Source organism: Aphis gossypii, chromosome 3 (genome assembly GCF_020184175.1).
Source record: "Aphis gossypii isolate Hap1 chromosome 3, ASM2018417v2, whole genome shotgun sequence".
Classification (NCBI taxonomy): domain Eukaryota; kingdom Metazoa; phylum Arthropoda; class Insecta; order Hemiptera; family Aphididae; genus Aphis; species Aphis gossypii.
In genome coordinates this window covers 28,712,567-28,740,343 of record NC_065532.1, presented here as the reverse complement: position 1 = coordinate 28,740,343, position 27,777 = coordinate 28,712,567, and the positions used below count along the sequence as shown (strand labels likewise).

Genomic DNA, 27,777 nt, shown 5'->3' with positions numbered 1-27,777 from the left:
ATTGAATGAGCTTACAAAACTTTACATTCAACATAAGATTGGATGTTGAAAAAATTATTGACGAAATAGCTAAAAAAAACTTAGAAGGCTATAGTGTGTTTTGTTAATGATAAATAAGTAAATGCGATTCATTATTTAATTCATATTATTTAATATGTTTTATGTTATAATTATAAGGTTTATGCACTTACTACATGAAAAGTTATAATATGTATTACGTATGTAGTTATAATAAATTGATAGAATTTTCATGTATTTCGAGTGGAGGGAGAAAATCTATTTTAGTCATATCTCCCTCCTCAAACAAATCATAAATACGGCACTATATCAATTATATTAGAAGACTACTGATTATTATTTGCCTATATTTACCTATACAATATTAAATATTAAATTACTTGGTATATTATATTAGTATTACATATAGTGTAAAAGTAACAATTGATAGGTACGTGTGTTACCATTTGCAAGCCTAATAGTTTAGTTTACTGTTTTATTGTGTTCAATTAAATATAAATGTAAAAACGATTATCAGTTAATACCGAATAAGTGATTGGTATAATTTTATTAAGTAAACAGGTTTGTAGGTTTGTTATTATATAATTTAAATATAAAAAAAACAGAGTTACTACCGTATATTGTCATTTCGAGTGACTTTGTCATTGATTAGGTGGATGAGTTAAATTTGAAATCAATATAAATTAACGGGTAATATACGATTGCGAATGGAACGATTGCGACGGACCTGTTCCGGTAACACGATTGTGAACGTTTTTATTTGGTGTCAATAACAAATTTTTAAATAATAATTTTAAAAATAATCAAATAGTAATAAAATAAGGGTTTTTTGCTATTACGCCGTATTTTATATTTAAGAAAAACTGGAAACTCCCACCAAGGAAAAAATTTAAAAAAAAAGTAAAAATGTAGAAAATTTTTTTTTAAAACGATTATTCTGAATGTATTATTATGTATTATTTTATTTATTTTTCAGTTTCTAACGTAACACTAAACATGTGAATTTTTAAAACTAGTATTTTGAATGTATTATATTTATATTATTAAATTATCGACACTTCAAAAAAAATCGAAAATTTCAGTGGTCTATAATAACTCAAAAAAAGTTATAATATATTGGAAATTTAACAGTATATAGGTAACACTAATTTAAATATTTTATGAAAATTTCAAGTATTTAGGTACAGTGATTAGTTTTTGAGTTACAACCATATTAAAAATTGATTTGATCGAAAACTGGTATTGCGTAAAAATTCCTTGTTTTCCGTCACTTATTCTTGTTTTTCTTGATTTTTTAAAACTTTAATTTTGATCTCAATAATGCACTTTGCATTGATATTTATATAACGAAAATTGTTGTAATTAATCAACATTTTAAACATAACATATTATTTTGTAGAATTTTATTTTAGTTTGTAACGAAGAGTTGTTATTTTAATTGTATTATATTACCAATAGTTTATATTTAAAATAAAAAAATGTTTATAATAGATAATAAAAGTTAAAAATAATTAAAAATGAATCAATGTTTAAAATATTCAGAAATTATAAACTTGGCAATGTAGTTCGCAATCGTTCGTTTTTCGGCTAAAAAAACAAATTCTTTGATTAAGCATCATTTGTTCGCATCGTGTTGTACCCAAATTAACTACATACAAAAAAACGATTTTGGTTGGAAACGGCATGTCACTGTGTCAACATCTATTCGAAATTTCTAAAAATATTTTATGATGTATTTATTTGTCTATTGGTAATACTTATAGCACGTTGTAAATTTTTTACTAAAAACGTCATATATTTAATAATATATTGTAATATATTAGTATAGTTATTGTAGTAAAAATAAGCAAGTAAATAAGTTTTTCAATGATTGTAAACAAGATAAGATATAAATTATTGTAGGTAATAAAATGTTAAGAATACGATATTCAAAAATTATACATTCTGCTAAATTAATATCAAATTCTAATTAACATACATATTTGGAATAACCTATTCTCGTGAGTCGTTATACTCAATAATAAAAATAATAAAATCTAAATAGCGCGTATTATTAAGGATGCTCATCAAACGGAATTGCTAAGGACTTCGAAAAACTAATAAAAAAAAAAAAAAAAAAAAAACAATTAACACATTGAATAACAAAAATTTAAATAAAGTCCATATTTAATCAAATGAATAATAAAAAATAAAAAACACTGTATTTATTCTTTTAGGGGATTGGAGAGAAAATCAATATGATAAAATTCATTAAGATATTAATAATAACATTTTATTTCGGTGTTACTACGTTGTATTTTAAACCAGTAGAAGGGGATCGAATTTTGGCTATATCTACAATAGGTGGAAGGAGCCATTGGAATGTTATGGAAGGAATACTTCGTGCATTAACAGAGCATGGTCATCAAGTAACAGTTTTGACACCATTTCCTAGTGGTGATAGAGAAAATTACACAGAGATAGATGTATCCAATGAAACTTTTTCATTGTTACGGTTGGACATTGACTTGGTGCGAAAACACTTAACTTCATACTACGATATATTGCATTACACTTATAATTATAGTCGAAAAACATGTAAAATATTATACGAAAATAATTTCATTAAGAGTATAATGACCGATTCCAGATCTAATTTTGATGTCATCTTCATTGAATTAATGGCATCGGAGTGCGTTTCATATTTATCTGCCAAATTAGATTTACCATTAATATACGTCACACCACCTCCTCTAATATCATACGTAGAACATTCTGTCTTAGGACATTTTCCAAACCCAGCTGTTGTGTCACATGTATTAGCTGATCACAGCATTCCTAGAACAATGATTGATCGATTCACAAACACAGTATTGTTGTTTTATACAATATTTTTGCTTCAATACAAAAGTTGGTCTGCAAGACTATTCGATACACAAGCTTTTGATCAAATCGAACCAATTAAGCCCTCAATAATATTTAGCAACGCATATTTCATTTCCGATGCTTCAAGACCTATATTACCAATTGTAATTCAAGTCGGTGGTATACATCTCAGTCCGCCAAAAAAAATACCTGACGTGAGTAATTTTTTATTTATAAAACAAATATTTTTTCTAACTCTAAACAGTATAGTATTAAAATATTAATAATAACATATTATCCTATTAAGCTCTTTCAACGTTGTATTTAACACTAAAACTCTTGATATTTATAATTATTACAGGATATTTTAGAATTTATCGAGAATTCTCCACAAGGAGTAATTTTTTTTACATTAGGTTCTGTTGTGACAGTATCTTCGATACCAGAAAATATTAGAAACGATATTTTAAAAGTATTAAGTCAAGTTCCTCAGAGAGTATTACTAAAATATGAAGATGAAATGATTGATAAACCAGAGAATATCATGATAAAAAAATGGTTTCCTCAACGAGATATACTTAGTAAGATTTGGTAAAATATTAATAAATAAAAACAAAACACTTACAAAAATGTTTAATTTATATTTTATAGTGCATCCTAATGTAAAATTATTTATTAGTCACGGAGGAATATCCGGGATGTATGAGGCTGTAGATGCCGGTGTTCCGGTTCTTGGATTTCCTGTATTCTTCGATCAATCAAGAAATTTAGAAAATTTAGTAGATGCGGGGATGGCAATTTCAATGAATCTCGATTCTGTGACTAGAGATACATTTATGAAGGCTGTTTTAGAACTCGTCAAGAATGAAAAGTATGAATAACCATTTTCCAAACTTTTATTAAATTGAACTAAAAATAAATATGATTTCCATTTTTTTTATAATGATAAACTTTTTATTTTAGGTACACGCAAAATGCAAAAATTGCTTCTGATCGTTTTAAAGACCGCCCGTTGTCATTGTCGAAAACCATTGATTATTGGACGAGATACGTTATTCGCCATAAAGGAGCTCCTCATTTAAAATCTCATGCACTCAATTTGAAATGGTATCAATATTTTTTACTGGACGTTATTGCTGTTGTCGTATTAGTTATATTATTATTTTATTACATTTTATTTAAGATATTTACATTTATAAAAAAAATAATATTTAATTCAAGGACCAAATCAAAATCAAAATCTGAGTAAACATTTTTTGTATTTTATAATAAATAAAATATTAAAATATAAACTAGAAATTGTACACATTTTATAATTTTCAACACATTTTGGTTGTGATCTCCAAACTAGTATTTTAGCTATATCTATCTACTCTATCTACTGAAAAATAATATTGAATTTCCGTGTAGACATCTTTTATTATTTTATAATCAGTTATCTATAATAGAAATGTAAAACAATAAGGTCTTCATAAGTAATTTGTTTCTCAATTACAAAATATAGATATTCACAAGTAATGATGTTTTTTTATATGTTTTTAAGATTAGAATTTTGAAAAAATTCATAGAAATTTGTAAATTATTTTGTAATTAAATATTAATTTAAATTTAAATTTAAATAAAGTATCGTTTTTAAAAACCACCCGTTGTCACCATCGAAAACCTTTGATTATTGGACGAGATACGTTATTCGCCATAAAGGAGCTCCTCATTTAAAATCTCAAGCACTCAATATGAAAGGGTATCAATGTTTTTTATTGTACATTATTACTGTTGTTGTATTAGGTAGTTATATTATTATTTTATTACATATTATTTAAAATATTTACATTTATAAAATAAATTATGTAGGATTCAAGGACCAAATCAAAATCAAAATTTTTTGTAATAAATTGTTTTAATTAAATCGAATGTAAATCATCAAATTTATATAATGAATCACTTAGATAGATTAATGTTTATTGCTTTTATTGAATTATTTGATTATTCATTTGGTCAAAATTCTCGAAAATTTAATATAAGGTAATCATCTGATTCATATTTAATATATCAATTATATAGTGATCCCCTCGACCCATTTTATATATTAGAACGATATTTGTTATTTTATCTTTTTTTTCGTCGATAGACTGAAACTAAAGTTTATGGATTTTAATTATCTCTGTTGTTGAAATAAACACATAAGAGTACACGCACACAACAATATATTAGGTATATACACTATCTATCACTATTTATTGATTTGTAAATAGTTTCGCTTCATTTAAAATTAATGCAGTTGTAATTATTATTTTTATATATTATATCAGTTGTACAAATTAATACAATAAACAAACTATAAATACGTTAGTGTTAAGAATTTTTTGTAGACTTTTTGTAGTTTTCTACTCTATTTTAATACGATATTTACATCTACATGTGCACTAATCAACGCAGTTAATTTTATATTTCAGGTAATGAATAAGTCTTTACTTTCATTATTTATTATTAGTTATACGTATTGAGATTATGCACTAATAGTCGGTTAGTTGTTACTTTAATAAATATCTTTTTAAACTAAGCACTATAGTTATTGAATATTTTTTGATTTTTGATTGTTTTGGTCTAACAATGAGTTAAGTTTATCATATTTTTATATGTTTGCAAGTACATGTTTTATAGTAAAAAAAATATTCATAATTTCAATTTTATGGACTATTTCTAGTAGAAAATATGATATAATTGGTTCATTTTTTAGGTGGTTAATTGAAATAATTTTCAGTATACCTACGTCTAATTAATATTTTAATAGCGTTTGAAGTTTATACGGCATTGAACATTGAACTTTTAGTAACATTTTTTATTATTATTCAAAATATATCATTCACAGAAATGTGATACTTCCCCTTCTTATTTAATATATATTTTTCTGTAAAAAATGTAATTTTTTAAATAATTTACAAATTTTAAGCTATTCGAACTTGAAAAGTAATTTTCTTTACAAAAAAAAAAAAAAAATATTAGAATTCTTAAGATTTATTTAGTTACATAAGAATAATACTATATTATTTTAATATAATATTTGTGTATTATAAATAATGAATTAGTTTAGTTCCGCTTTGCTCGTTACACGTGCGTGTGGTGTGTTCTTTGTTTTTTTAGTAGAATTCATATTACCCAGTGATTAGTGTCGGAATAAGTACTTATAATAACCATTATTGTACGTATGATTATTATAATAAAATTATGAGTTCTTAAACTTTAACTTACTATTTTTTCTATCTATAAAAATATAACATTGAGTTGTGATAAAAACAATGAAAACAATATTTCTATAAACTTCAACTTAAATTTAATTTTTTCATAACAGTTATTTATCAAATGATTTAATTTTGTTTCAAAGATAAAATTTTAATAGAATATTCGGTAAATATTATTTGTCAACTATAAATTACTATTAATAATGACATATTTTTATATTTATTAGAATTATTTATTGATTTATGTACTCGCGAATATTTTTTGTATTATATGATATTTATAATTTACTTAATCTGGCTAAACCTAATATTATTATTTATTTAATAAATATTTTAATTTTATTAATTGTAGATTATAAAAGTCAACAATTTTTCTATTATGTTCAATTATTAATTAATAATTATTATAAAATATGATTGTACAAAGTTAACAATAATAATAAATAATTTGGAAGATGTAATAAAAGTGTAAGCTTCTAAAATTACATTTTTTTTTAATTACAATATATATTCACCAATATAATTCAAGAAAATAATCTTTATTTTTGTTTAAATACGTTAAAAAAAAAACTGTGAATAAATAAGCATTAATTTTTTAAATGTTAAGTTTAATTTATAAGGAATGTTATGTTACATTTTTAAGTTGTTTTGATCGATAAAAAAAAGTTGTATTAATATTTATCGACATAAATATAAAAAAATGAGCCAATACATTTTATAAATAAATTATGTTTAAATCATCAATTAAAAGACAAGGTCATTTTTTGTACTAGAAACTGTCCAGAATTTTGAAACTCGAATTAAAGTGTTCCTATGCTTCTCAAGTTATTATAAGTAATGACAGACACAAAATATAAGTTAAAAAAAACATTCTCCTCATTGTAAAATCAAGACCTACTTACTATAAATGATTACGCAATTATGCAATATCATTATGTTTATGTACCTACCTATTATTAACCTATCTAATATAATGTATTGTGTTGCTCTGATATTATGTTAATACTATAATTTTATTTATTTTATGCTCACAAATTAAATCATAATAATCAATAATTAGTACGTATTTATATTCATTTTGTTTGTATTATTTGTAGGGAAGAAAGTAAAGGCCACAGAAAAAAAAGAATATGAATGTTTTATATTAACTTAACGTTGAGTAAAATATTAAATTAAAAATCATGTTATGCTCAATGATTATAGCCATATTCTTCGTATGTGGATGCTCAAGAATAATATTTCCAGCCGATTCCGCACAAATTTTAGCAGTTGAGCTGGTAGGTGGGAGAAGCCATTGGAATTTCATGAGTGCGGTATTACGGTCTTTAATAGAAAAAGGACACAATTTGACCATTTTTTCTCCATTTACTGATATTGATTATTGTGGTGTGAACTATTCTTTGATAGATACATCTAAAGACTATCCAACTACAAGTTCAATAAACTTTACGATCTTAAAAACACTTGGTTCGACTGAACAGCTTATATCCCAAAGCGTTAATATTACGAGGAATCGTTGTAACACTATCTATAATAACAATGAAATAAATAAGATCTTAACTGCCAAAAATAGTTCAGGTTACGAGATTTTAATTATTGAACCGATGGCCACTGAATGCGCTTCACACATAGCAAGCATACTTCAAATTCCCGTAGTTTACCTTATCCCATCGCCAATGTCAACATTTATTGAACCAATGATTTTTGGACATATACCAAACCCTGCAGTTGTATCCAATATACTAAATAACCATGCAATTCTCAGAACATTTGGTCAGAGATGTATCAACGCTGCACTATTGGCATACAGCTTAATTTCAAGAGAATACAACGAATGGATAATCAAAAAAACTCAGCCTCAGTTTTATGATTCGATCGAGCCTATTAAGCCTTCTATCGTGTTTGTTAACTCCCATCATATTACTGAACAATCGAGACCTTTGCCACCAAATTTTATACCAATTGGCGGTATACATCTCAGCCAACCTAAAAGCATATCAAAAGTAAGTTAATCGTATTAATATTATTATTCACTCGCAATTAACACAAATTAAAATTGAAACAATATTTTTAGAAATGAGTTCTTAGGTATTTAGTATAAATATGTATATTAAATTATTTTAAACAATATTAATTCAAAGATTTTTGATTATTTTTCAAATACTCCATACAATTATGTAACATATTCAATATTCATATTTCATATATTATGTAGCTTGTATATTATTGTTATTCAAATTTTTTATTTGAAAATATTTGAGTACCTAATTTTATTGAAAATTGGTTTAAAATAACCTTATTGAAGAATTTATTTTTTATATTTATCTTTTATTTTTAAAGTTTTCAAAAACTAATAAAAACTAGTAGGTAAAAACTTTAAAATATTTCCTGATTATAATACTATTATAGTAATAATTAGTTCATAATAAGCATATTTTATGCATTTATCTTTAAAATATATAAGTCAAGTAAATTAATAATTAACTTAAATGTTTAAAATGTAGTTTACGGAGTTAATATGTAATTTGAGTGCTACTAATTACGCGCACTATATCCATAAAATGTATAGTTGGAATTATTAGAAATATAAAAATTTGATGCTTGAAAATTGGTATCTCGTCTATTGATACTAAATAATTATCGAAATAAAATTTACTGTAAGACAATTTATTGCCAAACACTTTTATAATAATGAAATAGGACTTTTTCGTTAAATCAATATATCATTAGCAGCAAACTTTCATGAATTATCCCCCACTATGCCATACCAGTCCAAGAAAATTCATATTATATTATAGCTACTACAAATTATGTTATAGAAGCGATGTAGAATTATTTCACATCACTTATAAGTTGTGCATATCCTTCGATTTAGCGTTTTAATAATATATTCAAAAAATAAGAGTACATTAATAGACTGAAAGTTGAATAGTATAATGGGGGAAATAAGCCTCTTAAAAAAATCACCAAGATAGAGGATCTAAAATAAAAAATGATGTACCGATTATAACAATAATACAATTATTAAAGATTTTCTTCGTTGTATCACATACTTTATTTGCAAGTTTTATTTATTTATTTTTAATTTTTATATAATAACTATGTACCTATATTTAAAAAAAAAATATTTTAGTTTTGAAAAAATCTAAGTACGTATAAATGTGTGATCTAAATGGAAAGTATAAAATATTATGTAATGAGCTAAAAGCGGCAAATTGTGATTGCAATTAATTATTTGAAATAAATATACGTATGTCCATGAAAACTTCACATAGTTGTTGGTTCTATTACATAAATCGTCCCTGTTATATGGATTAGGCTGTGAATTATTTAATATTTATTATTATTATAAAGAAACTTACAAGAAAAAAATTATTTTAATTTAGAATCTTATTTTATAATATTTGTATTATAAATTGTCCATATTGCTTATAGTGAAGATTAGATTTGTAATTTTCTAAGAATTGTATATTACTTATCATAGTTTTTAATTATTAAGTAAATTGTACAATTAATTAATTTAAGTATTTGAAAGATACCGTTAAAATTATATCATTTAAATGTTATCAGCTAATTAAGCATTTACGCATTTCTATTGCAAAATAACAAATGTGGTTGTAGCGTCCTTTAAATTAGTAACTTATTATGAATAAAAATGTTTGAATTATAATATGTAACCATATTTGATGCTTGAAGATCTAAAATACCTAATGGGTTTATGGGTATATTTCTAGAATATTTTATTGTTATATTGACTAAGATGTAAAAATATCAACCAACATTTTTCTTAATCATTTTTTTTTTATAAACTTAAATTTATATTTTCCATAAGAGATTATATAACTTATATTATCTAGTTAGACAACTTGACACTAGTATCCTATACATTAAAATTGTTCATATACTAATGTTTTATAAGTAAGTACTAAGTATACATAATATATAACAGTATTGAAAATGTTACTAAGTAATAATATAGGTAACTATAAGTCCTTGATGAAGTCTAATAATTAATAGCAACTGTTAAATTACCATATGAACTTGAACATGACATGTCTGAATACAATTTCAAAATGTACATTGATCTACATACAATACACAGTATACAATGCAAAATCATTAAAAGCAAATAGAAACCTGATAAAATATATACCTATGAACCTAGATAAAATATTTCCAAGACACAAAATCACGATAGTCGATAGAAACCATACTGATTTTTGGATATTATGAACTAATTACTCATCGACCAATTATATTCTAAATTTATAGATATAATTTACGGTAACCTCGAAAAAATACATTTCATGGTATGTTCATTATAACCTAACCTATGTAATTTTGCAACAAATACAATTAACTGGAATAGCATAAGGAAGGAAAAAACATAAATAAATGTAATATTAAATTCAGTCATTCCGAAGTAACCGTAACACTGAACACGTTGTTACATACGATGAAGTTACCAGTGTTTTATATTTTTACTGTTTTGATTACATTTGCATCTGTCGACGCATTGCAAATTCTCGCTATAGAAAATGTTGCCGGCAAGAGTCATTGGAATTTTTTGAGCGCAGTTCTCCGATCTTTGTCGGATAACGGTCATAATGTTACCGTATTTACTCCATTTCCCGATGGCAATCAGGTAAACTATACAGAAGTTTATATTGAATTACCAGCGAAAGTCTCAATGGATGCCGTGGATACATTTAATACGTTTGGAAAATCTGAGGTATTGATACCTCTAGTCATGACCATGACTCGCCATTTTTGCAACATAATTTATGAACAAAAGGATATGCTGGAAATATTAAACAGTGGTAAATCAAATTTTGATATTATCATTACTGAAGTATTATCGTCGGAATGTACATCGTATGTAGCTTTCAAGCTGGATTTGCCACTGATATACGTAATCCCTTCGCCAATGGTCTCCAACATCGAGCATTCTGTGTTAGGTGACGTGTCCAATCCAGCTACAGTATCACATCTGATGGCTCATCACGCGGTGCCTAGAACATTTGCTCAACGATTTTCAAACGTCGTTCTTTTGGGTTTTAGTTTGTTCGCATTAATATATAAAGAAATGGAACTGAAAAAAATTGACCCTCAGCCATATGATCTAGTGAAACCTAAAAAACCGTCGTTGGTGTTCATGAACACACATCACATTACCGATGCACCAAGACCTATGCCTGCAAGTGTCATACAAGTTGGAGGAATACATTTGAAAACACCAAAAAGCATACCAAATGTGAGTAAATGAAGCTGGTATAATATAATACAATTATTCACTGATAGTTCAATCAATTAATAATTTAACGATAAGGTTTTTAATGTAAATCTGCTTTATGAAGATGATTGTATTTCAATATTTAGCATAAGTAATGTTATGTGAATTACTATTAGGATGCGGGTAATGCTAGTAATCTGATTTTAAAGTAAAATTAATTTTTATAATACTTTTCGTACAGAGTATTTTGTTATTTTATTGAAAAAATATTTAAGTAAAAAAAACAGTTTAATAATTAAAATTATATTAATAATAATTAGTAAATTTAAGTAAATGTAAGATATTTGCCATTCAATCTAATCAGAATATAGAAGTATGAAATGTACAAATATATTTTCTTTATTTTCTATATTCTAAAGAAACGGACAAGGAAAAACAGTACTTTAATTTAGAATATTATTGACTAAAGGATTTTATTTTAAATATTTTTAATAGTAAATATCACTATTCCTTAAATTGATGATAATTTTTGTCTTAGAATTTTCTTAACAAATCTTAATATGAACACAGGTGACTGGTTTCTCATCATTAAATTTCATTGTAGATCAATTCACTCTTATGTTAAATTTAACATAGTTAAAATTGATGTGCTGAACGTAGATTTGTTATGTCTCACACATGTTAGATGTTGACAATAATCGTGGCTGCTGTTATTGCATATTTACATCTACGTATACGCTTAACCCTGCAGTTAATTTTATATTACAAGTGGTGAAATAATAACTATCATTTTTTATTATTATTGTATTTACGAATTGTTCACAAACGTCTAATTAGCTAATATATCAATACATATTAGGATATATTTATACATATTGGTATATGTATTAAATATGACGAAGTATTTTAAGTATTCATTATCTTAAAATTGCGATTAACATAATATAATTTAAATGCAATCCAGAGAACGGTATGGATGAATTTCTTATTCTTACTTAACATAGAAAATCGTTTCTGTGGGTGGTATCTATTTGAATGCGGTGCACAATATTATAAATGTATACTCAATGATGTGTAACATCGTATATAATACGATAATCAAATAGCTAAAAGTTAAATTGTTATTTTGAAATTTATTGATTTGTTATGATAATATTAAATAGTAACTATAACAATATTTTAAATTGTTGTATATACCGACGAAAAGTTTATTATTTAATTCTAATGTATATATTTATTGAGTAAATAAAAATAGCGATAACTTAATTTATAAAAATTTAAATGTAAAAATTCAATTTATAAATTTATTTATTTAAAAACTTTAGTATAATTACTATATAAATGTAAAATTGAGAAAAAATAATTACTCATTATGACAAAAATCTAAAATAAAGTAGTTCTTCGAATTGTTCCTTATTAATAATATTATAAAAAAAATTGAATGTTCCGGTTACATGTTCAAAACAAAAGTAATAAAAAGCTTATGATCAGCAATGTATTAACTATAAGCTATCGTATACGCTATTCGTTAACTATAGATTGACCAATTAATAATGAATATTACAAAATCATATAATTAAAAATTTTTTTTGTTGAAAACCATTTTCGCATTAGAATTACCGTGTTCTCTTCATTATACATTTTGTAAAATACTATAATATCACTAGTATAAAATAAACTATTTTTAATTTTTTTTTTTTTTTTATCTAAGGATATACTGGAGTTTATTGAAAACTCACCACATGGAGTGATTTATTTTACATTTGGATCAGTCGTTTCAATGTCAACATTACCAGATCATATTCAAAATGCATTTAAAGAAGCTTTAGCACAAGTACCTCAGAGGGTTTTATGGAAATACGAAGGAGAAATGAAAGATAAACCGATTAATGTAATGACGAGTAAATGGTTTCCACAGCGTGATATACTTAGTAAGATATTTTGAATAAAATATGACAATATTGTTACAATAATTATACTTAAATTTATATTTTAGTGCATCCTAATGTAAAATTATTTATTAGTCACGGTGGTATATCTGGTGTATATGAAGCTGTAGATGCAGGTGTTCCTGTTCTCGGATTTCCCTTATTCTACGATCAACCTAGAAATATAGAAAACTTAGTTGATGCAGGAATGGGGATTTCAATGGATCTGTTAACAATTCAAAAGAACGATTTGTTAAAAAATATTTTAGAACTCACTAATAATGAAAAGTTAGCAGTAGATACGATAAATACCGAATTAATTGTTTATTATATTACATTGTTATAGATACACGAAGAATGCTAAAATCACTTCTAAAAGATTTAAAGACCGACCGATGTCACCAGCAGAATCAGTTGTTTACTGGACAGAGTATGTAGTTCGTCATAATGGTGCACCACATTTAAGATCTCATGCGTTTAATTTGACGTGGTATCAATACTTTTTATTGGATGTTGTTGTTGTTATTCTAATTTTTATCGCTTTAGTAATTTTAATTACATACAAAGTTTTTAAAATTGTATATTATAAATGTTTAAAATACTCTCAAACTATTAAACCAAAGTTAGAATAATGTTAGTACTATTATCGTATTCATTTTTTAATTACTTATATAATAAAATAAATTTATCACATCTATAGCTGTTAAAATCACTAAATAATAATTAATACTTGATTTTAAAAGTAATAAAAAAATTATTTAGAAATTTAGATTTCAGTTATATGTTATCGTATGAAAATCAATAACATCATAAATAATCATAAATAAAATTGACTTTGAATTTCTATTTACAAAATAATTTGTATATTTTTGAGATTTTGATGAATTTTGTTTACATTTTAACTAAAAAAAATTATAAAACAATAATGTAACTAGATTATTGATAAATTTAAATTATAAAATAAATCGTTTTGGACGATCTTCGTATACATTTCCTATACTTTTTTTTATAGAAAATAGTTTTTTTTATTGATTTTTAAAGAGTAAATACTAAATAATATATAAACATTCTGTGAATATTTTAACTTTTAAGTATCTATGTCGAGTTTTTCTTTAGATACATTAAAAAACAAAATAAATTTGATCAAAAATTGAGTTTTCATATAAAAACTCTTCAAAGTTGAGAAATGAAGCATTTCATCAATAAACTACTGTGTACAGATTTCCACTAACTGAAAAAACACACTCATTGCAAAAATCAATATATTTATCGCTCTGTTCAATTTTGAAAATATATGTAGTATATTTAAAAAAATATTTATCTGGACTAATACATAAAAAACAATTATTAACATTTTAAAACTATTGAAAAATAATATTATTAGAAATACAAAAACATAATTACTACATACAACACCTGAATAACATTTTTGTGGCATGACATGGTGATTGGAAAACTTGGTATTGAATATACATAAACTAAAGTTATTATTTTCATGATTTTTTTTTCATAGTGGTCGATTACTTAATTGGTGTGAGTTTATTTCTTGACTCTATGTACAGCGTTTTTTTATTTATGTAGTCTAATATAAAAAAATATCTAATATTTATAGATCTAAAATATCTGTTTGGTTTATCTCATGAATTATGGTAGGTAATGTTCTAATCATTTACATGTCAATTGTCAACCACTAACCAACAATTTTTCAACAAAATATTTTATAATAAACGTGAATCAGTATTAAAATGTATATTTCTACCTATAGTAGATTTTATGAGTTTAAACCTATTATAAACTAATTAGTCAACTAATAAATAAATAAAAATTATCATTTAGTACCTACTTATAAAACATAAGTAGGTATACATTGTATGTGTAAATGTGGAATATATCAAGTGTTTTATGGTTCAAGTTTAAATGTTGGCACTATTATATTGATGAGAATGTGAATATATTTATATGCTACTCAGTTCATTGGAAGTAACTGTAATGATGAGCACATTGTTTGTACAATGAAGTTATTAGTGTATTATATTCTTACTGTATTGATAAAATATTATGCACCTGTTGATGCATTGCAAATCCTTGCAATACAAAATATTGCCGCTAAGAGTCATTGGAATTTTATGAGTGCAGTTCTCCAATCTTTGTCGGACAATGGACATAATGTTACCGTATACACTCCATTCCTCGCTGGAAATCGGGCTAACTACACAGAAGTCTATTTGGAATTGCCATCAAGAGTCGGATTGGAGGCCTTAGAATCAATAAATAGTCTTGGAAAAGCTACAGTAATAGTGCCTTTGGGCATGAATATGACTCGTTATTATTGTAATATTATTCATGAACAAACGGAATTACGAGAAATATTAAGAAGCGGTAAATCAAATTATGATATTATTATCACTGAACTTTTGTCCTCGGAATGTTCATCTTACGTCGCTTTCAAGTTAAATTTGCCACTTATATACGTAATTCCTTCGTCAATGATCACATATATGGAACATGCTGTATTAGGGGATGTATCTAATCCAGCTACAGTCTCACATCTGTTAGCTCATCACGCGGTACCTAGAACATTTGTTCAACGATTTACAAACGTCATCCTTTTGGGTTTTAGTTTGATTGCATTATTGTATAAAGAAATGGAGCTGAAAAAAATTGATGGTCAACCATATGATCTAGTGAAACCTATAAAACCGTCGTTGATATTTATGAATTCAGATTTCATTACTGAAGGGCCAAGACCTATGCTTCCAAATGTCATACAAATCGGAGGAATACATCTGAAAACACCAAGTAACATACCAAATGTAAGTAATAATTAAACTGATATAATAAATTTGTCCATAACTGGACTATTAATTATAGTCAGTTAGGACTCACCAAAAATTTATTCAATTTTTAATTGTTAATGTTTACATATGTAAGAGCATCTTTAAATCCTTACCAGTCTCCTGGTGCATTGTTTAAAATTATAAGAATATCATTAGTTAATAGTATTAATTTAGTGTTCATAGTATATTAAATATTTATTGTGAGTAGTTTATTTTATACATTACATATAATTACATTTTGTAACATAATGTTTTGAAATATGTATCAGAGCATAACGGTTATGTTATATAGTATTGCAGGTTGATCAATAGTATAAAATTAACCTTTTTTTTTGACTTAAGGATATACTGGAGTTTATTGAAAATTCACCACATGGAGTGATTTATTTTACATTTGGTTCAGTCATTTCAATGTCAACATTACCAAATCATATTCAAAATGCGTTTAAAGAAACTTTTGCACAAATATCTCAGAGGATATTATGGAAGTACGAAGGAGAAATGAAAGATAAACCGATTAACGTAATGACAAGTAATTGGTTTCCTCAGCGTGATATACTTAGTGAGATATTTTAAACAAAATATGACTATATTGTGAATACCTATTATAATTACATTAATTTTTAGTGCATCCCAATGTAAAATTATTTATTAGTCACGGAGGTATATCTGGTGTATTTGAAGCTATAGATGCAGGTGTTCCTGTTCTCGGATTCCCCTTATTCTACGATCAACCTAGAAACATAGAAAACTTAGTTGATGCAGGAATGGGGATTTCAATGGATCTGTTAACAATTGAAAAGGATGAATTGTTAAAAAATATTTTAGATCTCACTAATAATGAAAAGTGAGTAAGCAATACGATAAATATTTTATTAATTGTTTGTTATATTTTATTGTTTTATAGATATATGAGAAACGCTAAAATCAATTCTGAAAGATTTAAAGACCGACCGATGTCTCCAGCAGAATCAGTTGTTTATTGGACAGAGTATGTAGTTCGTCATAAGGGTGCGCCACATTTAAGATCTCATGCGTTCAATTTGACGTGGTATCAATACTTTTTATTGGATGTTATTGTTGTTTTATTATTATTTATTTATTTTGTTTTATTTATTACTTACAAAGCTTTTAAATTTATTTATTATTACTTTTTAAAATATTCTCAAACTGTCAAACCAAAGTTAGAATAATTTTAGTACTATTATGGTATTCAATTTTTTAATTAGTTATGTAATAAAATAAATTTATCACATATATAGCTGTTAAAATCACAAACAAATAATAATTAATACTTGATTTTAAAAGAAATAAAAATTTTTTTTTTGAATTTCATATTATTAATTAATTTAATTGTTTTTATCTAATTTTCATATTGTATAAGCATAGTTTAGAAATGTTTCATAGATCTTGTGTTATACAAAAAAAAACGCGAGTTTGTTAGTATAAGTTATATAAATTCAAAATGAAAAAGAATTTTGTAAAAATGAAACCTAACATAACTAATATAATGTTTAATTATTTTGTAAATATCTATATAATATATTTGTAAACAATATTAAATAATATTGGATAAATGTTATTCTTTGTTTTATAATCTACAAGTGTTGAATTTTTTAGTATAGTTTTTTAAATTAAATATTACGGTGAAAGTGCCATTTTGAAGTACAGTGTTAAGTTAACCTGGTCTTTGCGGTGTAAGTTATTTTAATTTGAATTCAGTTAAAAATGATTGCATATAATGAGTAATGATTCTGAACAATTAAGTTTTTACATTTTTACTAAGTACATTTTATTTTATATTTTATGTGTTTGCTTTATTAATTATTTTGAAGTATAAAATGTTATACTATTTTAAGTATATATATTCATTTGTTCTTCAATTACATTAAAAACTAAAATTGAATTTGATCAAAAATTGGATTTTCATATGAACATAATTTTAAGTTAAAATCCAAAACATTTAATCGATAAATTACCGTGTTAACATTCACAAAAACTAAATAAAAAATAAGTAAAAAAACAATCTCATTGCGAAAGGTAATACATTTATCGCTCCGCTCAATTTCGGAAATGTATGTAGTATAATTTAAAAAATATTTTACTGTACAAACACAATGAATCTTAAAAAACAATAACTAACATTTTAAAATTAATGTAACTTAAAATTATCTGAAATATAAAAATATAATAAATACTCGGAACATCTGAATAATACTTTTATAATACTTTTATATCACAACTTGGTGATCGGGACACATGATAATGACTATATAGCTAAATAAAAGTTATTATCTTAATAATTTTTTGCTATTCTTGTCGATTACTTCATTAGTGTGATGTAATTTCATGACGATATTATGTAAAACGTGTTTCTGTCTGTATAGTCTTATATAAAATAATATCTGATGTTTGTAGATCTAAATTATATGTTGGATTTATCTCAACTATATTGATAACATTGTAATCATTTAAAATATGTTAACACTAATTAACATTTTTAAAGCAGTATTATATAATAAACAATAAACATGAATTTAGAGTAATCCGAGTTCTATTATTGTATTCAATTTTTAAATACATAATAAATACTTAATTTAAAAAAAAAAATCAAAAAGACAATTTTTTGAATTTTATATTATTTACTTTTTTATATTTTAAATATGTTCATGTTCAATATATATATATATATATTACTTATAACTGCGTTAATTTCTAAATGTCATAGAAGTTGATTGATTCGATAACATAATTTATTAATTATAACATAATAAGAGTATATATATTACTTTTTTTATTGTTATTTAATATTAATATTTCTTAAGCATTGTTTAGGAATATTACATACATTCTGTGTTGTATAAGAATCATTCTGAGATAATTAGTCTTAATTTAAATTCAAAATGAAAAGATATTTTATAAACACCAAAATTGTGGTATTACTCAATCTCCAATAACTAACTGATTTTTATAATTACGGTTATATACATTTTAATTGTTTGGTTAAATCGTTTGATAGTAAAAAAAAATGTTTTACTTAAGTACTTATGTAATGTATTAAAATTTTGTGAACATAAATATTTTTAAACTTTTATTAAATAATACTGGATAAATTGTATGATTTGTTTTATAACCTAAAATTTTGAATTTTTTTGTATAGTCATCATTTCTTACTATTTTAAAATTTACAGCAAGATTGTCCTTCTTATGTAAAGGGGCATATGTAAACTACGCCCAAATTTTCTGCTTATTAAAAAGGTGTAATTGAAACTGCGCCGGATAACTTAAGCTGTGCCCTGTTTTTTAAAACATACAAAATTTTGACTTGTTAAAGTCTTTATGATTATGTACTTTTTCAATTATCTTACAGCAATTTTATTTTGTCTAAAACTACCAACACGTTATTCAATAGCTAGTGAAGTTATACGACAAAATAATGATGCTTATCACTATATCCGTCATTGGTCTGCTAATGTCTAAAGTATTCACATTAAATTAATGTGATGTCGTGATGGCCAATCAATTCATGTAGCAGCGCGAAAAATGCTTGGAAATTATTTCAAAATATAAGTTTCATAAAGTTGATTGATTTCTATATTCTCCCAAGGTTAAGTGGCGATGTACGATCAAAACTTTCACAACATTTTTGAAAACGGTAGGCGATGATAACAGAATCTCTGAATAAGATTTAAATCATAATCATGAATCATTAAGTGATCAAAACTTTCAAAAACAATTTGCGACTGGTATAGTAAAACGCGAGACAACCGATAATATATTCACGAATATAGATATTATACCTATAACTAATAATTTTTAAAACTTTACTAGGGTGTAGTTTATATGTCATCTTTTTACACTTGATTAAAGTTCAGGCGCAGCTTACATGTGTGATTTTGTGTTTACTTGTATTAAGAGTGCAGCTTACAATCGCCGAGGGTATCATTGTTAGATGCTGATAAGTGATAACGCTGCATAAGAGGAATATTCGGAAAGGTCTAGCTTTATTGCCTTTGAAATGAGTGTTCATAAAGACCAATGATGGAGAATTTATGGTGTCGAAGTTATAAGATTTTAAGTTGATCACTTGAAGTAATTTTTTTTAAATCAGGCTATTATACTTGTGTACATCAAAGTGGGTGTATTAGTTAACACTTAAATGGACGGCAATGGAATAGTGAATTGAAATAACATTATTGATATCGTTATTGGGTTATGGACACCGCTTTAAGTTATATGTTGTAATTATCGAATCTTATATTTCTGTATAATTTTTTGAATTTCTTTCAATAAACGGTGTTAAAGCAGCTGTAACATTAAATACGTTGTGGCGTTGTCTGACAATAGATTTGATCTGATAAGCTTCCAATGACTCATTCCAGCAAACGTCTAATATTCTTGCGGTATTTCGTGATTTTCGTGATTGCATTGATGTACATATTTTGACTATTGCAAATAGGTATTGGAATTTGATTCGTTAACTTGTGTGATCTTATTATTTGTTGCTATATTTACGTATATTGGAGTAGGTTATTCGAACTATATTCGAACTTCTGTTTGTATAGTGTATGCTATACGTCATAAAGGTTCCATTATCTTCTCGATGGATAAAAAAAATATAATTTTATCTAACACTACATGACAGAGGTTATTAACTTAAAATAAATAAAATAAGTAGCTATTCTAGATTACAGTGCTTTAATAACAACCCTGAGTTCATGTATCTCAATTTCGTTTACAGCACTTCAAATGATCAAGTTATAAGATGAAAAATTTTATTTTACGTTTTGATGAATGACGGTGTGGTTGTGCACATTTTTTGGATTTTAGTGAACACACTTTTTTATATTGGGATAATTCAAGTAAGTTCCTTACTATTTTTATATTTATATTTTAAATAGTTAAACTAGGTTGCCACTAGCAACCTGTTTTAAGACTTTTGTGTACTTTAAATATTATTATTTGTAGAACACGTTACATAATACATATAGATTGTTACTAGCAAACAATGCATAATATAATATCTTCGAATTATATTGTCTAGGTTTCCCTTAGCAACTGATGCATAATAAATTAAAATTACAATAAAAAAAATACTTTTTACACATAATAATAACGTTTTAATTAGGCTATTTTGATATAAAAATGTATAATAAGTAAGAAATACACATAGCATTGAATATTTTTAATTTTAATAATTTATCTAAAAAAATAAAAATCATTTATTTTGAATTAATATTTAAATAATTTTTTTTTATCTACTATTTATTTTTTAATAAAGGTTCAATCTAGAAGTTATCTCTTTTAACATAAATGCTATTTATGCTATTTACTTAGCAACTTTGTTATCTAAATGGTTTATTTGTTGATTATCAAACATAAAAATATAATAACTATATAGAACCTGAATAACACTTTTTCGGCATGCCATGGTGGTAGGGAAACTTACTGTAGAATATAGATGAATAAAAGTTATTATCTAATTATTTTTTTATATTGTGGTCGACTAATTTATTGGTGTAAAAGCCATTCCGTGGTTTTTATTTGTACAACATTTCTCTATCTATTTTTAAACAAAGTTATGATTTAAATGGTAACATGATTTATATTTATAATCTTAACGTTAAAGTAATAGATATGTTTTTATAACAATAATTAATATTAAAAACAAATGTTGAAAATAATATAATATAATAAATCTCAACTTTATATCCTATACATTTTAAAATGTTGTAATGTTATGTTTTTTTGATAATATCTTATCAAATACCAAGTAAGTAATTCTATATCTAAATAACAGCCAAACTCATATAGGTAGTTAAATATTATTCAGGCATTAAATATATATTTGTAATGCACTCTAATATCACACAATATGGTTAAATAATTGTATAAAAAATAGGTAGTATATTGCATGTATCATGTACCTGACACTATATTTATATTTATATAAATCTTAAATTCAATCCGTCACTTTTATTCTAATATATTTAATTTAATTTATTTTAAATCAAAAATAATAATATTTCACAAAAAATTTGATAAGGTAACATAATTTATGTACTGTTCGATACCTACTCTCTTTAGCGAAGTTGTGTTGGAGACGACAAATTCACATTTTTTTTTTTTTTTTTGTTTCATAATTATATTATAAATATAAGTCATTAAGAATAAAGCTTGTTTTTCATTTTTCTATGCATAACATATAGGATTACACAAACGCAGCTACTATTTTATTCAACATTTCACATGGCTTTTTGAATTTTACATTAAAATTTAAAACAGAAAATAAAACATTGATATATTATCTTTGTATTGATGATTTTAAAAAATTAAAAAAAAATTAATAAATTCTTAAGTTTTGTTTTAATTTCCTATTCATTACGGAATAGGTAAATGGTCGATTATCAACTTTATTTTCTATTTAATCATTATTTTATAAAAGTTATATATTACCAACATCACAAGTATGATATATTTACATAATTTTTTCTATTTATTAATGGAATTAAACTTAATCATTTAAACTGAAACTGTTTGTTCGTGGAATTCCTATTTCTGATTTTTCTTAATTTTTATTTTGATTTACGTAATAGTTTTGAAAAATACTGTGAACTTTTAAGTATAATATTAAGAACAAACACTACTAGAAACAATAAAAAACATCGTTTTAATCAAAACTTGGAATAATATTAAAGATTAACTGGATTTTTATTATATAAGATCAATATTCAGCTAGCCCTAACTATTTATCAGAAAATTTAAATTTCGAGATGTAGAATTTCAGAATTGACAATAATTTTACAAAACACTCATAATATGTGACTTCATTATAATTATTATTTACTGTTTCTTTTAGGGAACGAGGATTTACTAAGTATGGCATCATTAATTAAGATACTGATTATTACATTTTATTGCGGCATTGCTACGTTGTACTTTAAACCAGTTGGAGGAGAACGAATTTTGGCTATTGCTGCAGTAGGTGGAAAGAGTCACTGGAACTTTATGGAAGGAATAGTTCGTGCATTAACAGAACATGACCATCAAGTTACAGTTTTAACACCATTTCCTAGTGGTGATGGAGAAAATTATACAGAAGTAGATATATCGAATGAAATTAGATCTTTAATGAGGTTAAGCATTGACCAAGTACAAAAAGAATTAACTTCACATTTTGATTTAATTAATTTTGTCAACGATTATAGTCGAAAAACATGTAAAATATTATACGAAAATAATTTCATTAAAAGCATAATGACCGATTCCAGATCTAATTTTGATGTCATCTTCATTGAATTAATGGCATCGGAGTGCGTTTCATATTTATCTGCCAAATTAGATTTACCATTAATATACGTCACACCACCTCCTCTAATATCATACGTAGAACATTCTGTCTTAGGACATTTTCCAAACCCAGCTGTTGTGTCACATGTATTAGCTGATCACAGCATTCCTAGAACAATGATTGATCGATTCACAAACACAGTATTGTTGTTTTATACAATATTTTTGCTTCAGTACAAAAGTTGGTCTGCAAGACTATTCGATACACAAGCTTTTGATCAAATCGAACCAATTAAGCCCTCAATAATATTTAGCAACGCACATTTCATTTCCGATGCTTCAAGACCTATATTACCAAGTGTAATTCAAGTCGGTGGTATACATCTCAGTCCGCCAAAAAAAATACCTGACGTGAGTAATTTTTTATTTATATAGAAGCCGGGAGCGTAAAATATTAAACCACCATTTATGGAATAAATAACACTTTATTACGATTTAAAATAATGAAGTTAACGTCAAATTTGTATGTGATTTTCCGTCATAAAAAATGGTTAATATTTAAGCCAATTTTCGTAGTCTAATTTTGTATATTTAAGTAATTACAATGTGAATTCACTATTATTGAACTCAATGATAAGAACAATAGATAAATGTGTTCTCTAATTAAAAATCATCAATTTATTGACTTTTATCGGAAAGTTATACGCATTATAAAATTTTAAAATTTTGTATACTCAAAACGCGCTTATAAAATAAAAAATTATGAGAACAAACAAGAGAACACAAATAAAATTAACTGTGGTTTGATACTAGCATTTTCAATTCACTGTAATATGATAGTATTAAAATTACAACTATACAAAACTGGAACTGATGCATGTGTATTTTGATATAATATATTTATGACTTACTAAATCGAGGCTATACTTACGTCATCTTAACTATTTTATTAAATAATATTCAAGAGATTGTAAATGGTCCATATTTTGTACCAAAACATTACCTATGTTTGGCTAATGTATCAATCGACCCAGAAAATTAATTTTTATTAATATTAAATATTGAGAAAGAAATTTTCTTTGTTTTTTATTAAATGATTTACATAACTATTTTTTTTCGAGATAATAAACGATTATTTATGTATTAAATTCTAAATAGGTAATGCTCAATATTGGAAAATAGACCTTAAAGTAAAATTAATGAAAAATTCAACTCTGGAAACTCTATATCATAGTATTAAAAATTAAAAATATTAATAGTTGCATATTATCCTATTAAGCTCTTTTAACATTGTATTTAACACTAAAATTCTTGATATTTATAATTATTACAGGATATTTTAGAATTTATCGAGAATTCTCCACAAGGAGTAATTTTTTTTACATTAGGTTCTGTTGTGACAGTATCTTCGATACCAGAAAATATTAGAAACGATATTTTAAAAGTATTAAGTCAAGTTCCTCAGAGAGTATTACTAAAATATGAAGATGAAATGATTGATAAACCAGAGAATATCATGATAAAAAAATGGTTTCCTCAACGAGATATACTTAGTAAGATTTGGTAAAATATTAATAAATAAAAACAAAACACTTACAAAAATGTTTAATTTATATTTTATAGTGCATCCTAATGTAAAATTATTTATTAGTCACGGAGGAATATCCGGGATGTATGAGGCTGTAGATGCCGGTGTTCCGGTTCTTGGATTTCCTGTATTCTTCGATCAATCAAGAAATTTAGAAAATTTAGTAGATGCGGGGATGGCAATTTCAATGAATCTCGATTCTGTGACTAGAGATACATTTATGAAGGCTGTTTTAGAACTCGTCAAGAATGAAAAGTATGAATAACCATTTTCCAAACTTTTATTAAATTGAACTAAAAATAAATATGATTTCCATTTTTTTTATAATGATAAACTTTTTATTTTAGGTACACGCAAAATGCAAAAATTGCTTCTGATCGTTTTAAAGACCGCCCGTTGTCATTGTCGAAAACCATTGATTATTGGACGAGATACGTTATTCGCCATAAAGGAGCTCCTCATTTAAAATCTCATGCACTCAATTTGAAATGGTATCAATATTTTTTACTGGACGTTATTGCTGTTGTCGTATTAGTTATATTATTATTTTATTACATTTTATTTAAGATATTTACATTTATAAAAAAAATAATATTTAATTCAAGGACCAAATCAAAATCAAAAACTGAGTAAACATTTTTTGTATTTTATAATAAATAAAATATTAAAATATAAACTAGAAATTGTACACATTTTATAATTTTCAACACATTTTGGTTGTGATCTCCAAACTAGTATTTTAGCTATATCTATCTACTGAAAAATAATATTGAATTTCCGTGTAGACATCTTTTATTATTTTATAATCAGTTATCTATAATAGAAATGTAAAACAATAAGGTCTTCATAAGTAATTTGTTTCTCAATTACAAAATATAGATATTCACAAGTCATGATGTTTTTTTATATGTTTTTAAGATTAGAATTTTGAAAAAATTCATAGAAATTTGTAAATTATTTTGTAATTAAATATTAATTTAAATTTAAATTTAAATAAAGTATCGTTTTTAAAAACCACCCGTTGTCACCATCGAAAACCATTGATTATTGGACGAGATACGTTATTCGCCATAAAGGAGCTCCTCATTTAAAATCTCAAGCACTCAATATGAAAGGGTATCAATGTTTTTATTGTACATTATTACTGTTGTTGTATTAGGTAGTTATATTATTATTTTATTACATATTATTTAAAATATTTACATTTATAAAATAAATTATGTAGGATTCAAGGACCAAATCAAAATCAAAATTTTTTGCAATAAATGGTTTTAATTAAATCGAATATAAATCATCAAATTTATATAATGAATCATTTAGATAAATTAATATTTATTGCTTTTATTGAATTATTTGATTATTCATTTGGTCAAAATTATCGAAAATTTAATATAAGGTCTTATATACCTACATCTTTTATTTAGTTGTACAAATTTATAAAAATACAATGATAGTTTTTTTTTATATTCATTTAAAGTTCAAATTTTTAAAAAATTTGTTATAATTACGAAAAAAAAATAACTAAGTAATTACAATTTTGTATAAAATCTTTGATTGATAAGATTTGAGAATGTAGTATGATGTTCCTCATGAGTTTATACTGATAATTTAAAATTTAAAAATGTACAAACACATTAATTTTTTTTAATAGATATATGTAGAAGTTTGAATTTAACGAAATTAAGAATTTTAACAATCATTAGCGATGATAATTATTTTTATAAATCAAAAACATGAACCGTAAGAATTTAAAACTTTTATGTAGGTATAGGTATTATGCATTGTTTATACTCAATAATATTTTAAAAATATTATGTTGATTTACTTTAATTTATTATACATGTATAGTTCGAATGTATTCAAACTGTTTGATGGCAAAGAGCAGTTATTTACTCAATAGTTAATGACAATATTATAATAGGGACAATAGGGTATAAATTAAAATATTTGCATACTATGATTTATCATCTGATTCATATTTAATATATCAATTATATAGTGATCCCCTCGACCCATTTTAAATATTAGAACGATATTTGTTATTTTATCTTTTTTTTTCGTCGAAAGACCGAAACTAAAGTTTATGGATTTTAATTAACTCTGTTGTTGAAATAAGCACATAAGAGTACACGCACACAACAATATATTAGGTATATACACTATCTATCACTATTTATTGATTTGTAAATAGTTTCGCTTCATTTAAAATTAATGCAGTTGTAATTATTATTTTTATATATTATATCAGTTGTATAAATTAATACAATAAACAAACTTACTATAAGTACGTTAGTGTTAAGAATTTTTTGTAGACTTTTTGTAGTTTTCTACTCTATTTTAATACGATATTTACATCTACGTGTGCACTAATCAACGCAGTTAATTTTATATTTCAGGTAATGAATAAGTCTTTACTTTCATTATTTATTATTAGTTACACGTATTGAGATTATGCACTAATAGTCGGTTAGTTGTTACTTTAATAAATATCTTTTTAAACTAAGCACTATAGTTATTGAATATTTTTTGATTTTTGATTGTTTTGGTCTAACAATGAGTTAAGTTTATCATATTTTTATATGTTTGCAAGTACATGTTTTATAGTAAAAAAAATATTCATAATTTCAATTTTATGGACTATTTCTAGTAGAAAATATGATATAATTGGTTCATTTTTTAGGTGGTTAATTGAAATAATTTTCAGTATACCTACGTCTAATTAATATTTTAATAGCGTTTGAAGTTTATACGGCATTGAACATTGAACTTTTAGTAACATTTTTTATTATTATTCAAAATA

The 27,777-nt window shown here is 24.7% G+C and overlaps 3 protein-coding genes across 4 annotated transcripts in view; all 3 read left to right on the top strand.

Annotated features, from left to right (window-relative positions):
* The first annotated feature begins 413 nt into the window (after positions 1-413).
* On the top strand, positions 414-13,955 carry LOC114127697 (uncharacterized). The gene is made up of 11 exons (XM_050203838.1): positions 414-579; positions 2,235-3,077; positions 3,224-3,443; positions 3,514-3,733; positions 3,826-4,102; positions 7,199-7,206; positions 7,333-8,104; positions 10,471-11,355; positions 13,046-13,265; positions 13,331-13,550; positions 13,609-13,955. The coding sequence occupies exons 2-11, from the start codon at positions 2,256-2,258 to the stop codon at positions 13,892-13,894; spliced, it is 3,930 nt and encodes a 1,309-aa protein (XP_050059795.1). The 5' UTR covers positions 414-579; positions 2,235-2,255; the 3' UTR covers positions 13,895-13,955.
* LOC114127678 (UDP-glucosyltransferase 2) overlaps positions 5,183-27,777 on the top strand; it is a 31,757-nt gene continuing 9,162 nt past the window's right edge. The window contains exon 1 of one of the 2 annotated variants that reach the window (XM_050203259.1): positions 5,183-5,315. The gene's annotated coding sequence lies outside the window, so the exon portion shown is untranslated. Of the gene's footprint in view, positions 5,316-26,607; positions 27,374-27,777 lie in introns of those variants that run through there. The other variant, XM_050203258.1, reaches the window with a different exon arrangement.
* Positions 15,104-25,660, top strand: LOC114127698 (uncharacterized). Its single transcript, XM_027992023.2, has 9 exons — positions 15,104-16,075; positions 16,442-16,661; positions 16,727-16,946; positions 17,007-17,283; positions 20,898-20,961; positions 22,959-23,800; positions 24,723-24,942; positions 25,013-25,232; positions 25,325-25,660. Exons 1-9 carry the CDS (start codon positions 15,275-15,277, stop codon positions 25,608-25,610), a joined length of 3,150 nt encoding a protein of 1,049 aa, XP_027847824.2. The 5' UTR covers positions 15,104-15,274; the 3' UTR covers positions 25,611-25,660.